This window comes from Antechinus flavipes, chromosome X, assembly GCF_016432865.1.
Source record: "Antechinus flavipes isolate AdamAnt ecotype Samford, QLD, Australia chromosome X, AdamAnt_v2, whole genome shotgun sequence".
Taxonomy (NCBI): domain Eukaryota; kingdom Metazoa; phylum Chordata; class Mammalia; order Dasyuromorphia; family Dasyuridae; genus Antechinus; species Antechinus flavipes.
Genome location: NC_067404.1, coordinates 72,286,434 through 72,303,457, shown reverse-complemented (window position 1 = coordinate 72,303,457; position 17,024 = coordinate 72,286,434). Strand labels below are relative to the sequence as shown.

Genomic DNA, 17,024 nt, shown 5'->3' with positions numbered 1-17,024 from the left:
TCTTTGAGCAACCCCATAGCTAGCTCCCTTTTTGTTCCGAAATCCCTCTCAATAAAGAAAAACCATAATTTCTGAAAGAAATAAACAAAGTTAATCAAAACAAGTCCTCACATTTACCATGTCTTTTTTTAGTAACTTAGGAGAAAAAAAAAAAAAAAAGAAAACAAAGAAGATATGTTTGCTTACTCCAAGACTAAGAATTCATTTGCTTTTCACTAAAAAAAAAAAAAAAAAAAATCAGATTAACCAGGAAAAATTTTTAAACTGTCCAAAGTACAAACTTTAGCCAAAGAGCAGCCACTTTTTCTAATGACCATCTCTTTCATCTTTTTCTTACTTTTCACTCGGAGCATACATACAGCATGTGGAGGAAATTTAGGAGAATACTAGGCCAAAGACTTACTAGCTAGAGCACTCAGTTAACCTTCCCTTCCTCAGCTTGTAATGAAAGTTACACAAAAATCTGACAGGAGTGATAACCAGTTCAAAAGAGCTAAACTTCAAAAAGATTTTCCACATGGAGAACCTATTGTGAAAACCATAAACAAAATCACAGCAAAAGCTGGAAGTTTTTTTCCAATAGGTTTGGACTTCAGCTTTGTTCTCATTAGTTCTATGTTTTTATTTGTTAACACTGGTCACTCTTCAGCAACTACCCTGCAGTATATAAAACATGCGTACAACTGATGTGTGCCCCAAACAAAGAAAATGATGTCTTTCTCAAAGCACATCATCTATTCATAATTTATGAAGAAATAAGCATTACCAAACAATTAAGTTAAAGTGACATGATAATATTAAGATTATTTTTAGAAGTATCTATACAGATAACTCTCTGATCAAGAAAAGCTTAGTTAAAAAAAAAAAGAAAAAAAAAGTCCCTTGGAATGACAAAGTAAAATGACTTATTTGGCAATTTTATATATCTATATTACCATAAAAATGTTTTAGATTTGAAGTGACAAAATATATCTCTATGACCCCTAACCAAGTCACTTTAACCTCTCTAGAACTGAGTCCCCTCCATTTAACAATGGAAAAATGGAACTGGTTGGCTTCTCATGCCTATTCCAGCTCTAAATCAATGATCTTATGGACATGACATAATGCGAGGTTTCTGTATCTTAATCAGACAAAACAAAACAGTGAAACTTCTTTGAAGACACTGAATATTTGATTATTACCAATAAAATTATAGCGAGTAAAAAAATCTTTTAGCTCTGGAATTATATTCCAGATAATATAGGGAATACAATAAAGGAAACAAAAGAAATGTTTCCATCACTACTGCAGAAAACCCTAGTTGAAAATGATAACTGTTCATATGTAAAATGATAGGGTTGGACTAGATCCCAAAGACCCCTTCCAACTTTAAGTCAAAGAATCTAACAAATGATGAAAATGAAATCTGGAAAGACTTCATATGAACTAATACAAAGTGAAGTGACATAAGAATGACAAAACTGTAAAAGACAATTAGAAAAACTTAATCCTGATCAAAACAATGACCAACCATGATGCCAAAGCAAAACAGTTCCATTTTTTCTTCTTATTTTTTTCCAGCGGCTGGGGGTGGGGTGGGGAGAACAAGTGGGAAGAAGAGAAAATAGATAAATGAAAAAAAAAATTAATTGAAAAGTATACACGTCTCTAGACATTCAAATGACTTAAAGCCTTCTATTAATGAATTAGAACAAGACCAGGGATACCATCACATTGTGGAACAGTTAGCATTACTCTCCATATCACAGATAAGTCCCACTGGTTGAGGCCTTTATATGATTTTAGAGACTGAAGGTACCTTCGAGATCAACTAGTCCAACCTTCTTATTTTAGAGATAAGGAAGAATCAAGGCCCAAAAGGCCAAGTAGAAGCCCAAGATCATGCAGGATCTGAATTCTAGGTTTCGGACCCCAAATCTCTTCTCACTATACCATGATTTCTCAAGTAAGAAACATGTCCAAATTATTTCAAACTCAACCCCACTACAGAGAAGACAGCACAAAAGTACAAGCCCTAGTAACTAGAGGCCAAAAGCACCTTTCCACATGAATGGTGTTAAGAGATCAAAGGATTTTCAAGTGGAAAATATTCTAGTACAATACCCAAAATCTTCAAAGAACAAATCAACTGGATTTGGGAAGAAAGATGACAGCTTTGAGGTAATAATCTAAAGATACTCTAGAAAATTCTAAAAAGAATTCAGTAGTCTAATTGTGCCTAAGGCTGAAATTTCAGAGAACTAGATTTCCAATGAATATTTTCTAAATATAAACGATATCTAGTCATCAAAGCAACTAGACAAGCTTCCTGAAGTTTTATCCTTGAACACATTTTGTGTATGCAAAGGAAATCACTATTTTCAAAAGATGTACACTAGAGTTTTTTAAAAAGTGCAATACCAGCTGTTATGAATATAATGTCTGTTTGAAAAACTCTGATCCTGGGATTTTAAACCATGTATTTTTAGCACATCTTGAACATCTTACAATACAATGAAGTATGAAAATTCATAAATTGCCACTGGGGAAAAAGCAGACGCATAGGAAGTAGAATCAAAAATGGCAGCAGTTAGCAGGGACATAATCTGATATTGTAACAACGAACAGTAAATAAAACCTAGGAGAAGAGAGATAGCATCTTTATGATTGTTGTTAATGGAACAAAAGGTATCTAATCATATCAGCTTCTCTTTTCAAAGAAAATTACAAATATCCTAATAGCATCACATGTCACTGAGTAGTTACTTCAGCTGCCTTCTATTAAAAGGAATTACATGCTTTCAAACAAGGCTTTCCTTGCCCATCGCCTGCAGCACATTATCAGTCTATTCTTATCACATTAAGCCAGACACAGTCAGTTCTCAACAGTCCATACTAATGGACAGGATATGGATAATTCAAAATAGTTGGTAATCCAAAAATTATTCACATTTGGCTTTGGAATGAATTTTATTGTTACAGTAGATTTACCTTCCTAATTATGTTTTGCTTAGGCTTATGTTAAAATTTGTTTACCTTCTATGATTCAGTTTCCCTAAGCATGTATCAACTGATGATTGGAGGAAGGGAAGCAACAATAGGGAGCTAGGAATCTGAAGCACTATGGAATCAAGGGAAATAAATCACGTATTAAAAACTGACTATGGCTCACACCTATAGCAGGTCATACAAACAGGGCAAATTAAAATCTGACTGTGTGATGATAAAGAACTTTAGATACAGTAAACTAAAACAAACTGCTTTTCATCACAACATTAACAAATTCAATTCCATTGAATCAAAGAGGCATTTCTTAAGAGCTTACTCAGGAACTAGCATAGGTATTGATGAATGGAGCTACAAAGGCAAAGGTCAAAAAGTGCCTGGCTCCAAGGGCCTAACATTGTATTAGTACCCAGATAAGGAAATATACAAAAATTTGGGAGAAGCAAGAAGGAAGGCAAACTCACAGCTAATAAAAGAGAAATTTTAATGTATTGATACAGTTATGAATTCCACTTACAAAATAATCAATTCAAAGGCCTCATTTCTAAAATATATAGAGAACAGATTCAATTTTATAAGAAAACAAGCCATTCTCCAATTAATAAATGGTCAAAGATATGAACAATTTCCAAACAAAGAAATTGAAGCCATTTCTAATCATATGCAAAATTCTCTGATAATAATAGAAATATATGTAGAAAAATTAAATATGTTTAACATATGTTGTATTACTTGCTGTCTAGGGCAGGAGGTGGGGAGAAGAGAAAGAAAAAAAATTTTGGAACACAAGGTTTTGCGAGGATGAATGTTGAAAACTATATATATATTTTGAAAATAAACAGAGATACAAAGAGAAATTCCATTTAAAGTAACTGCCGATAGTATAAAATATTTGGGAATCTATCTGCCATGGGAAAGTCAGGAACTATATGAGCAAAACTATAAAACACTTTCCATGCAAATAAAGTCAGATCTAACCAACTGGAAAAATATTAAGAGCCCTTGGACAGGGCAAGCAAATATAATAAAGATGACAATACTACCTAAACTAATCTATTTATTTAGTGCTATGCCAGACTCCCAAAAAACTATTTTAATGACCTAGAAAAAATAATAACAAAATTCATATGGAAGAATGAAAGGTTAGGACTTTCAAGGGAACTAATGAAAGAAAAGTCAAATGAAGGTGGCCTAGCTGTGCCTGATCTAAAACTATATTATAAAGCAGCGGTTACCAAAACCATTTGATATTGGCTAAGAAATAGACTAGTTGATCAGTGAAATAGGTTAGATTCAAAGGACAAAATAGTCAATAACTATAGCAATCTAGTGTTTGACAAACCCAAAGACCCCAGCTTTTGGGATAAGAATTCACTGTTTGACAAAAACTGCTGGGAAAATTGGAAATTAGTATGGCAGAAACTAGGCATTGACCCACACGTAACAACATACACTAAGATAAGGTCAAAATGGCTTCATGATCTAGGCTTAAAGAATGAGATTATAAATAAATTAGAGGAACACAGGATAATTTACCTCTCAGACCTGTGGAAGAGGAAGGAATTTATGACCAAAGAAGAACTAGAGATCACCATTGACCACAAAGGAGAAAATTTTGATCATATCAAATTAAAAAGCTTTTGTACAAACAAAACTAATGCAGACAAGATTAGAAGGGAAGCAATAAACTGGGAAAACATTTTTACAATTAAAGGTTCTGATAAAGGCCTCATTTCCAAAATATATGGAGAATTGACTCTAATATTATAAGAAATCAAGCTATTCTCCAATTGATAAATGGTCAAAAGATATGAACAATTTTCAGACGAATAAATTGAAACTATTTCTAGCCATATGAAAAGATGCTCCAAGTCATTATTAATCAGAGAAATGCAAATTAAGACAACTCTGAGATACCACTACACACCTCTCAGATTGGCTAGGATGACAGGAAAAGATAATGCTGAATGTTGGAGAGGATGTGGGAAAACTGGGACACTGATACACTGTTGGTGGAATTGTGAATACATCCAGCCATTCTGGAGAGCAATTTAGAATTATGCTCAAAAAGTTATCAAACTGTGCATACCCTTTGATCTAGCAGTGTTACTACTGGGCTTATATCCCAAAGAGATCTTAAAAGAAAGAAAGGGACCCACATGTGCAAGAATGTTTGTGGCAGCTCTCTTTGTAGTGGCAAGAAACTGGACACTGAGCAGATGCTCATCAATTGGAGAATGACTGAATAAATTGTGGTATATGAATATTATGAAATATTATTGTTCTATAAGAAATGACCAGCGGGATTATTTCAGAAAGTCCTAGAGAGACTTACATGAACTGATGCTGAGTGAAATGAGCAAGGCCAGGAGATCATTATATACTTCAACAACAATACTATATGATGATCAATTCTGATGAACGTGGCTCTCTTCAACAATGAGAGGAACCAAATCAGTTCTATTTGTTCAATAATTAATAGAACCAGCTACACCCAGTGAAAGAACTCTGGGAAATGAGTGTGAACCACTACATAGCATTTCCAATCCCCCTGTTTTTATCCGTTTGCATTTTTGATTTCCTTCTCAGGTTAATTTTACCTTATTTCAAAGTCGGATTCTTCTTGTGCAGCAAAATAACTCTATGGATATGTATACATATATTGTATTTAACATATACTTTAACATCTTTAACATGTATTGGTCTACCTGCCATCTGGGGGAGGAAGGAGTGGGGAGGAAGGGGAAAAGTTGGAACAGAAGGTTTTGCAAGGATCAATGCTGAAAAATTACCCATGCATATATCTTGTAAATAAAAAGCTATAATAAAAAAAAGAAAAGAAAAAACTTTTTAAAAAGACCTAAAAATGCTCTAAATCACTACTGATTAGAGAAATGCAAATTAAGACAACTCTGAGGTACCACTATGCACCTCTCAGATTGGCTAAGATGACAAGAAAAGATAACGATCAACAATGGAGAGGATATGGGAAAATTGGGACAGTAACACATTATTGGTGGAATTGGTGGTACTGGTGAACTGATCCAACCACTCTGGAGAGTAATTTAAAACTATGCCCAAAGAACTATTAAACTGTAGATACCCTTTGATCTACTGGGCCAGTATCCCAAAGAAAGCATAAAAAAGGGACGGAGACCCACATGTACAAAAATGTTTGTGGCAGCCCTTTTTGTAGTGGCAAGAAACTGGAAACTGAGTGGCTGCCCATCAGTTGGGAATTGGTTGAATAAGTTATGGTATATGAATGTTATGGAATATTATTGTTCTGTAAGAAACTATCAGCAGCATGATTTCAGAAAGGCCTGGAGAAACCTATATGATGCTTAGTGAAGTGAATAAAACAAGAGAACATTGTACACAGCAACAACAAGATTATGTGATGATCAATTCTGAAGAACTTGTAGTATGATAATTGTGGAAATAGTACAGAAGAATTGCACATGTTTAACCTATATGGGATTACTTGCTGTCTAGGGGAAGGGGTGAGAGGAAGGAAGGGAAAAAATTTGGAACACAAGGTTTTGCACAGGTGAAATTATTCATCCAAGTTTTGAAAATAAAAAGCTATTACTAAATAAATAAACAAAATAATCAATTCCAAAACACCCAAGAGGGTTATTTTTTCATGGATATGATAAACCTGTATTTGTAACTTCAGTAAAGAAGTAAAAGTTAGTCAAAAAAATTAGTAACAGACATTATTATTATTATAGACCTTATCAGAATGATTCTAACATGTAAAAGTATAAAGAACAATGAAAATTAAAATAAGTGGTTTGTTTACAGGATTTCCAAAAATGCAGAGGAATTTGTTTTTGCAAAAATTTATGTTATTATGATTGGATGTTTCAGTAAAATAACCTCCCTTGGCCTCAGTTTCCTCATCAAGAATATGAAGGTATCAGGTGACATGGCCTTTGAGGTCCCTTCCAACTCTAAAGCTATGAGCCTGTAATCATAAAGCACCCTAGTCAAGTATAAAATGCCAGTGTTGGTAGGGGGAGGGATAGGGAAAGAGAGGAGAGACAGAGACAGCGAATTTTTGTGATAGTTAGGAATGAGGGAAATCTGGCATGCCAATCATTACAGCAAAGTAAAAATCATGATGATATACCTTATTAAATAGGGTTTTAATGTAAAGCCAATGTCACTGTAATACTGTGGTGAAATCATTCATCAACATGAACATCAGAAAGTCTTCTCCCAAAAAATCTATTTGTGGCAGACTGACACCCCGAAGAACAGCTAAGCAATTTAAGTCAACTTGGCTTTGGGGATAGTTCCGTAACACTGAAAATTCCACTATTTCATTATTTCCAAATAGGATTTATAAAATAGTTTTTCTTTAAGTATTCAAACTACTACATGATCTATGTTTCTTCATGTACTTTTAAAAGCTATATAGAATTGTAAACCTATTTAAGGCACGATCTAAAAACAAATCAATTGATATGTTTTCCAATGGTCATTGCTAGTCCATCCATCCTCTTGGTATATCAGAATATGCATTCTTGAATCACCACCTGGTAAAGTATGGTTTCAATTATTAAAATCATCTCATTTATCTTCTCTTTCTTTCATTCGTAGAGAATTCTGATTAGCTTCAGTCCTATTTTACAGATGGATAAACAGAGACAATGAGAGAGGAGGAGACAGTGACACGTCTTCAAGGATGACTGCTATCCAATACCCTAGATCTAAGTACTGTTTTTTTAAAAGGATGTGTTCAAGTTCATGATGCTGTGGCCTTCACTCCCTATACATATCTAGGGGAAAAAAGCAAGACACATCTGAAATGTTGGCTGAAGTGACCCATTTGTGGACTTCATATACCCATAACTGGTATAAAGAAAACCAAAGACACAATAGCATTTTCATAAGAGTCACATCCATTGTTTATATTTTCTCATTGTGTCCTTTCTCTCTTCAAGTCTTTGTAATGAAGCTTCTACATCCAATGAGCTTGGCAAACTTTTAAGAGGCATAAAAATGTTAACTGCTACTGCTGTTATTTCTGCCATTGCTGAAATGGCTCTCTCTAAATTCATTAATGACCTCCTACATGCCAAATCCAATGGTGGTCTTCTGTCATCTTCATCGATCTTTACAGGGTTACATAACACTGACTCTCTCCTTCCTTCTGTCAATGACACTAGAATCTCCTGATTCTCCTGTCTCTGTAGCCATTCATTTACTCTCTTCTTCCCATGAGTAGTTTCCAAGGATTGGTCCGTAATACTTTTCTCTCTTCTTCTTTCAGGCAGTTTAATTAAGTCCTACATCTTCAACGAATACCCCTCTGCAGATGATCACCAAATCTATACTATTTTTCTTTGGGGAAGAGAGACAGGAGAGCTCAGTTGAATGAGGAAAATTCACTTCTTCAATAAAAATGAATTAACTCCATCTAGAGTTTTCTTGGCAAAGATATTGAAATGAATGGTTTCTATTTTCCTTCTCCTGAGGAAATTCAGACAAATAAGAGTTAAGTGACTTGTCCAAGGTCATAGAGCTAGTCAGTGTCTAAGGCTGAATTTGAATACAGGTCCTACTGACTCCAGATTTAGCACTCTATCCATTGCACCACCTAAATCCAAATTCAAAGCTCTATAGAACTTATATCCCATTGGAGCCTTCAATTCAGTAAGTCCTAAACCAGGGTCATTAGCTTTCCTTCCAAACCTATTTTTCTTCTGTCTTCATTATTTCTGTCTAGGGCAATATCAATGACTCAGTTTAACGTGTTGCTTAATTGGAGTTTTCCATATATCAATGTAGTCCAACCTTTTCCAATTCCCCCTTCATATTACTTGCCTATAAAAGATTCACCATTTGTTTAAAAAAGCAGACTGTGTAAGAAAAAGAAAATCAAGCAGAAGAATATGTAGATTAGATAAAAGTGTCATTCTACTTTTCAAAGGCAATGGAATATCAAAAACAGGGATCTGAAAGCAAGAAAATCATGCCTTTGATATTTCAGACATTCCACCAATATTCTACAGAGCTTATTTGAATTGTTATTACTCCAGGTGAGCAAAAATTAAAAAGAACAATGATATCAAAAGGACACAAAACTTGTCAGTTTTATAGATTAAACAATTCCAATTGCAATTCAAAGTTAATAGCTTTGTATTTGCAAAAGAATTTGTCAGGCCGAATTCTTGTTATAAAAATGAACTTTAAAAAATGTACATTAGCAGGTCTTAGCCAGGAGTCCATGGATGGATTTTAGAAGGTCAGTGAACATGAAGAGGGGAAATTATATATTTATCATTGTTTTCCTTTGGAATGCTGTATATTTTACAATATGAATTTAAAAACTTGATTCTGAGAAGGCAACCATGGAACAAAAGACGTTAAACGTAACTTATCTATTAATAATTGAAACTCTAAAGTGCTCAGCAGTAAGGTAAAGAAATGAAGTTCTTTTTTATTCATAACTTTTTAAAAAATGTGTCATATTTTTATAAACCTACTCAAAGGTAAGGAGACTAAGGGTAGGGGGGATCCTGAAAATCTGCTTCTTTACTCTATAATCATATCTCATGGTAATGTGGGAAGGAAATTCCTGCAAATATATAACTGACTCATTTGTTATTAAAGGCTCCTGTAGGCTAAAGGTATGTCAGAATGTCACTAACAACTGTCAGTGAAGGTTGCAAAGCAATACAAGAATGGCCCACTCAGGGGTATCTTATACCTAGTGGTAGTATAGCCTAATACAAAGTACAATGCACTTAGAGTCAAGGGCCATGGGATCCCAACACTGGCAGGTCCACTTAGGAGTCATTAGGATAAAATAAAATCATAGAATCATGGAAATAAGAGCCAGGAAAAAAAGCAATAGAGATCAACTCTTTTTTCAGTAGTCTCATTCTGCAACAGCAGAAATTAAGGGTCAGTAGCAGTAAAAGCATTCTGACCTAGGCCTGGCCCTTTCCATAGCAATTTTTGGTGTGCATATCGAAACAGCTTCATTTTTTCCTTTCTCTTCACAATGCCAAGATATACATATATATACACACACACACATACATACACACATATGTGTATATGTATCAGAGACAATAAATATTTGCAGTATTTTGAGAGTTATTGTTATAAATTTTCAAGGAATTGTCTTCAGCTTCAATAAGAGGAACTGCATTAGGCGGAGAACACATAAAGGTTTTTCTCACATAAAGTCTAAGGCAATTTCTGGAACCCTTGACACAAAAAAATAAGGCAAATCATCTTTTCTTTACCAAGCAAGACCCATTGGTCTCTATCTGAATTCAAGGGCCAAGAGGTAAATTCACTCCTTTCAATAAAAATGAATTAAGTACCCATTGTATGTGGAATACTCTGCTAGACACTGGAGGGAGTCATTTTAGAGAAAGAGCCAAGCTAAGAGAATAAATCCCAGGAGGTAGCTGAGAAATAAATACAGCAATAATTCTGAATATCACACAAGAAGTACATTATAAAGTTTCATATGTTAAGTAGGGTCAAAAGAGGAAGGGTGTTCCATAGAGGGCAGATAACAGAAGGCTTCATGGAGGAGGTGACTGTTAAGGTGGGCAACAGAGGAGTCATATTTCAAAGTCCACTCATATATATCTTCATGTAGATAAATGTCAAAAAACTTGCTAATGTGATGACGATAGATGATACCAATTTTTTTTTTGTATATGGAAACCCCAATGACTTTTGTTTTGCTCAAATTGCATGAAACAATTGTCTCAAAGCATACAAATTATTTATATGATACAAATGGTGAGTTCATTTCCAGACAGAATCAGTGCATGCTATTTTGGTTCACTACCTGAAATAGCTCCCTAAAGCCTCTCTGTTTGCTCCCCTGTGTATTAAAGCTCCCAGTCAAGAAACAAGTATTGTGGTAATATTTGTTGGGACACCAGATCTTCCAGGTCATACTACCCTCAGAATAATCACGTACACACTGTTGACTGCTCAAGGTGACGTATAATTATTTTCAACTCAATCTCAGGGAGAGTCAGTATTACTAAGAGAGATAGAGATGGATGATATCTTTCCATTCTTTTCTGGACTTTCATTATTTCATTAGGAGAAGGATGATGATATGACAACATTTAGCAATCAAGTAAAGTATAGATGCTACCAGGGAAGGGGCTCATTCTCAAGAGACTTTAAGATGATTTAAAAGATGATCAGGAGACCTAAGACTCCAAGATAGAATGATGCACAGAGTCCAGAAGAGAAGTGCCCAAGATCACACAGCTAAGAAGTGGCAGAGGTGGGACTGAAAACTAGGTCTACAAAATTCCTCAAATGACAAAGCAGGGCTCTTTACAAAAGAAAAAAAAAGTGCTTTAACATAAATGTTTCAATTAATTTCTAACATAGCTCTGGACTTCTGCAGTAATATTTCAATTATTACAAAAAGACATTTTTATGCATTAGTAATATTTATAATCATCTCAATTTTCTCTTATCACTACTGAAGCTAAATTATATGACTGAAGTCTATTATTTAAAATGCTCAATTATATTAACCTTTTATGTTTATTCCCTATATTTCCTCTAAGCAGCAAAAAAATTCAGAAATTCGCTTGCAAGTTTCACATGTACTATCTTTGTTCTTCCTCAGGTCCCTAGAGAACCCTAGAAATTCTAATTAGTATTAGCAGTTATTGCCTACATGTTTTATTATTATTTCAAGTGTAGTTAATATTAACAGTCATTACTCTAATTCTTGTATATTATTGCTATTGTATTTGATTACCAAGGATCTTTGCAAGCAATAATGACCATATCATTATAGGTCCACTGGTTACATTCTGCTCCAAGGTCATCAGATTGAATTCTTACTACAAAATGGAGGACAAACCCCAAAATAAGAAAGTACCCATGAGGAGTATCAAATAGCATCAGTAATGTTTGCTTCAACTATTTGTAGTCCTATATAATTTCTTTCATTAATCAGAAATAATTTTGAAAAATATCATCATGATTATACTATTATGGCTAATAAGGAAATTCAAAATATTCAGTGCAAAACAATTGGATTTTAGGGTTGGGAAGCACCTCAGGGATGAGGTACAGTCACTAGAATTAATATTCAATGGCACCTTGCTCTAACCTAATTAATTTTTTATAAAACACTAAGTGAAAATAAAAACATCTACAATGCCTAATAAAAGTAATTTAAACAGAAATGTTGAGAGCACAGAACTTTGTTTTATAAATGCATTACCTATTAAAAAGGAACCATCAGAAATGGTAACTCTCAGTAACAATTTATGACAGATTCTACAGCTTACCATTTTTTAAATGTTTTTTCTAATTTGCAAAACTAAGCTACATGAGTACTTACATTCTTCCTTAAAACTCAACATGACTTTCCTGGTAAACAAGGTACACCAGTTTTATTTAACTGTTGTAGGAGAAATCAGGCAAGGACCTAGATGAAGGAGAAATATTTTCTGGATCCAGCCTCTCGGAAAAATAATCCCCAGGATTGGCAGAATCATGGAAAGAGGTCCCAAGGTAAGAGAAGAAGGTAACTTTAAGTAAGAACCTATGGCCTGCACAGTACTGAGCGGGCAGTGAGCTGGTGAGGAAACACAAGAAACTAAGAAAGCAAGACCAATGTGACTTATTAATCTTCCACAAATATGATACAGGAGCACTGCTATAAGAATCCAAAGACTTGAGTTCCAGGCTCTTGTCCAGACACTTTCTCCTGTTGCCACCATAGACAACTCACTGAATTCTTCAGAGCATCTGTTTGTTCATTTGTGATCCTTGTACTATCTACCTCACATGACTCCTGGGAGGAAAAGCTCAACAGATATTAAGCGATTACAGCAGAGTTAGAACTTCATTCTGTATCTTCTGACTTCAAGCTCAGTAAAGTCTCCACTTTCTCAAGATAGCTCTTACATACTTAGGATAAAATGTTTTAGTCTCTCGATAGTAATGCTATCAATAACTAGGCAAAAGTTTTGAAAAAGTGCTTATCTCATTTTGAAAAAGCCCAAGTAGTGATTGCAAAGGGCTCTGAAGACATCAGGAAAAAGGGTCCAGAAAGGCCAAACAAGGGAGCTCCATGATAGCAAAGAGAGGTCACAGAAGGATTTCTTCCATTGCTCGCTAGTATATGTCAGTCAACTCAGAATAGATTAGGAGCAAAAACGAACATCTTACAAGTGAAGAAGAACGTGAAAAAAAATACTGTGGGATGGATTTAACTGGAACAATTTTGATGTACTTTTATAAATCTCCCAAAAGATATGCAACCTGAATATTAAAGATAGTATTAAAATTAAAAGAGATCCAGATCGGATACCTTTAACAACTATGACTAAGGTATGAATTCTTAACCAAATAAGAGACAGTATGAATCATAAAAGATAAAATGGGTCATTTTGATTACCTGAATTTGAAAAGCTTTTGTATGAACAAAATAAATATTACTAGGATAAGAAAGGAAGAAAACTACTGGGAAAATAATTTTAGCAAATATCTCTGACAAGGTTATGATATCCATGACAGATAGACAAATAACAAAAAATCCTCCACAGATATGAAATAGCAGTTCTCAAAGGAAGAATAACTATTAGAACCATAGGAAAAAATTCTCCAAACTGTTAAAAATATAAGAAATGAAAATCAAAGCATTCTAAGATTTCATATCACACTCAATAAATTTGCAAAGATAAGGGCATAAGAGGATCAATCAATATTTGAGGGCTCTGGGGTAGGCATGCCAATACATTGTTGGTAGATATATGAACTGATTTAAAACGTTCTAAAAGCAATGTGATATTACGTTTACAAAAATGATTAGAAGTGTGTATATAATATACATATATTGTATTGAACATATACTTTAACATAGTTTACATGCATTGGTCTACCTGCCATCTGGGGGAAGGGTTAGGGGGAAGAAAGGAAAAATTGGACAAAAGGTTTTACAACTGTCAATGCTGAAAAATTACCCATGCATATATCTTGTAAATAAAAAGCTATAATAAAAATTTTTAAATAAATAAATAAAAATTACATTCAATAACAAAAAAAGTGTGCATATCCTTTGACCATGACATATCACTATATGACATATCCCCAGCAAGTCAATGATGAAAAAAAAGGACAAAAAAAGGTCCCATAAATACCAAAATACTTAGTGTAAAACCTTTAGTAGTAGGAAAAAAAAAACCACCCTGAAAACTAAGTAGATTCCATTAGCTGGGAAACAGGTAAACAAGTTGTAGTACATGAATGTGACAGAATATTACTCAACTTTAAAAACCAAAGAGGATGAAGAATATAGAAAATAACTGGAAAATTTATAAGAACTGACACAATTTGAAGTAATCAGCAGCCAGAAAACATTCCACACAATGATCCTAATAAATTAAATAGAACATCAATAAAAATCTGAATCAAAATGCTATGAATTTAGAAAACCCAGTATTAGCCCCAAAGATGAGAAGAAGATACCTCTCTCCCTTCTTTGATGATGTATAGATCACCATCAATAATGTTAGATGTTTCTGGTGTGTGGATTAGTTTGCTCAAGTATTATTTTCCATTTTTTCCCCACTGTTTAAAGGGATGGTCCTTTTGGAGGCAGAGAAAGGGATACTTTGGTAAATCTAGATGAAAATATATGTTAAAAATAAAAAAACAGGGGAGTCTTTAAAAAATGGAACTTCAAAAATTCATATTTCCAGATCCCAGAATAAGTGTCATACCTGATGAAATAATTGGAAAAGGTGTTTGTCACTTCAAAGTGTATCAAATAATACAACATGCTGCATTTTGAGCAGAAACCTGTCTTTAGGAAAAAATACACTAGAATGGCTTAATCATTTCATGTTTAATTAATAAATTATATAGAGAAAATGTGACTAAAATGAGTTATTTAACCTTCTGAAGCCTGTATTTTCTTGTAAGTAAAACAAGGAAAAAAATAGTACCCATTTTGCTCATTTATTGTTTGTGTGTGTGTGTGTGTGTGTGTGTGTGTGTGTGTACTATGTTTTATTTACACACATACATATACATTACACATATGTATATGTATGTGTGTAAATAAAACATAGTATAATGGTCAGTTTGTAATTTTAAAGTGGGAAAAGTGCACACAGGTTACATATAAAGCACTTTCTAAATTTTAACATTACATATATGACATATATGTATACGACTATTATACTATTATTATTACTTTCCTATAAATTGGAAAAAAATTTACATTTAAATGATAATCCAATTATCATCCAGGACAATTAATGACAAAAATTGGGAGCTTTACATCTACTTTAAGTAATTCAAATTCAAAAAGTATATGAAAGGTTGAGAAGTTGTTAAACACTCAGTTCCAAATACGGCACGCTTACTAAATCACAGTTCATCAAATACCCAATTTGGAGCTAAGAACATAAAATCTGCATTAAAGTATCATAAAGAGCTCACAATTATACAATGCTGTAATTTCCTTATAAGTCTCCCACCCTCCCAAAAAAAAAAAAGAGGCAGCATAGGAACTATCAGCCATGATTTATACATGAGAAAGGTTAAGTGGTAGACCAGGGTCACATGGTTAATAAGTTTCTTAGGCAAAACCTGAACTCAGGCCCCTTAACTCCCAATCCTATGTACTTTATATTGTGCCATCAAATAGATACACAACAGTTTTGGGAATAAAAGATCTTCATAGTTCAAATGTACAATGAAAGATTATTCCCCTTGCTGTCAACGTTTGTCAATTTCACTGAAGGCTGAAACACAAAATTGGTATTTTGTTCTATTATTTTCCCACAGATAGTGAAGCAATATTTGGATCTTAGCAGGCTCCATTAAAAAAGAAAATTTTGTCATTAACACTTTAACCCCCCAAAATTGTAGAGCTCAAATATTAAGACAATCCAGAAATTATAGATAGATATTCAAACTTTCCTCCAGGAAAGCAGGCCAACAGCAGACTCAGTTTAGAGCCAAACTATCATGACTTGATATCAATAAAATTGGCTCAACTATCCACAAAGTTTTCTTCCTAAATTTTTTGGGGGAAACAAAATTAAGAAATCCTTGACACATTCTTAGAACAACATGGGGAAGACTTGTTAATAGTAAAAAAACAAAACCAAAAAAAAACAAAAAAAACAAATACTTCATTTTTTGGTAAAACCCCCAAAATGTACCTTTCATCTGTGTTGCAAAAGTGAGTGCCAGTTTTGCAAAGAGATCTGGATTTTCAAACTTATCTTCCTTAACTTTTAACCAGAAGCAATTCTCTGATATTTCCTGTGGCTCAATCTGAAACAAAAAGCAACAAGAATAATGTGGTCAATTATTACACATTTAGTTACAAAAAATTAAGTAAACCTTTATTTAAGCAAAGCTTGATGGCCAATTCATCATTTGTCTGCTTTTCACTTCTTCAGTTTTAGGTGCTGCCCAAGTAGTTTTCTGGTCTTTATTCATTAAGGAGAGAGACAGCGTGGCATAATGGACAGAGAACTGGCCTGGCAGTTCCAGTCTCACCTCTGACCCATGGGATAGACAATTCATCTCAGTTCTCCTGGCAGCTCCCAGGTTATAAGTTGCAGAGAAGATAGCAGACTTCCTGAGTAGAGGGAATTGTCTCATTTGGAGTTCCACAAGTACCTGTGAAATCTCTAGCCCCTATCTGTATCTCCAGCCATTTATATAGAAAGTTTCTATTTTAAGCAGTTCATAAAGGAAAAGTTACACCAGCAATATATTCCACTTATTATGCTGACGCAAAAGTGAAGGTTTTCCATAATGGCCATCACACTGTAATGAGCCTCTGAATCAGGAATCCTCTACAGCCTTCAAAGTATCAGCTGCTACTGAAGATAGTCATTGATTATCTACATGCCAGTTCAAATGGTTGCTGTACACTGATTCATTTAACAAGCAACTCAGGAAAAGGAATGGAAAAATATTATTTCACTCTTTACTCCTACTAAAAGTATCAGCCAATACTCATAATAAGTATAGCAATGACAAGATAAACT

At 34.0% G+C, this 17,024-nt stretch overlaps 1 protein-coding gene across 4 annotated transcripts in view; it reads right to left on the bottom strand.

Annotated features, from left to right (window-relative positions):
* The window catches only part of DIAPH2 (diaphanous related formin 2), a 737,850-nt gene that overhangs the window by 470,719 nt on the left and 250,107 nt on the right, over positions 1 to 17,024 (bottom strand). For all 4 annotated transcript variants that reach the window (XM_051967764.1, XM_051967765.1, XM_051967766.1 and 1 more), the window contains one exon: positions 16,185 to 16,299. In XM_051967764.1, coding sequence (XP_051823724.1) covers positions 16,185 to 16,299 — 115 coding nt within the window. The remainder of the gene's footprint in view (positions 1 to 16,184; positions 16,300 to 17,024) is intronic.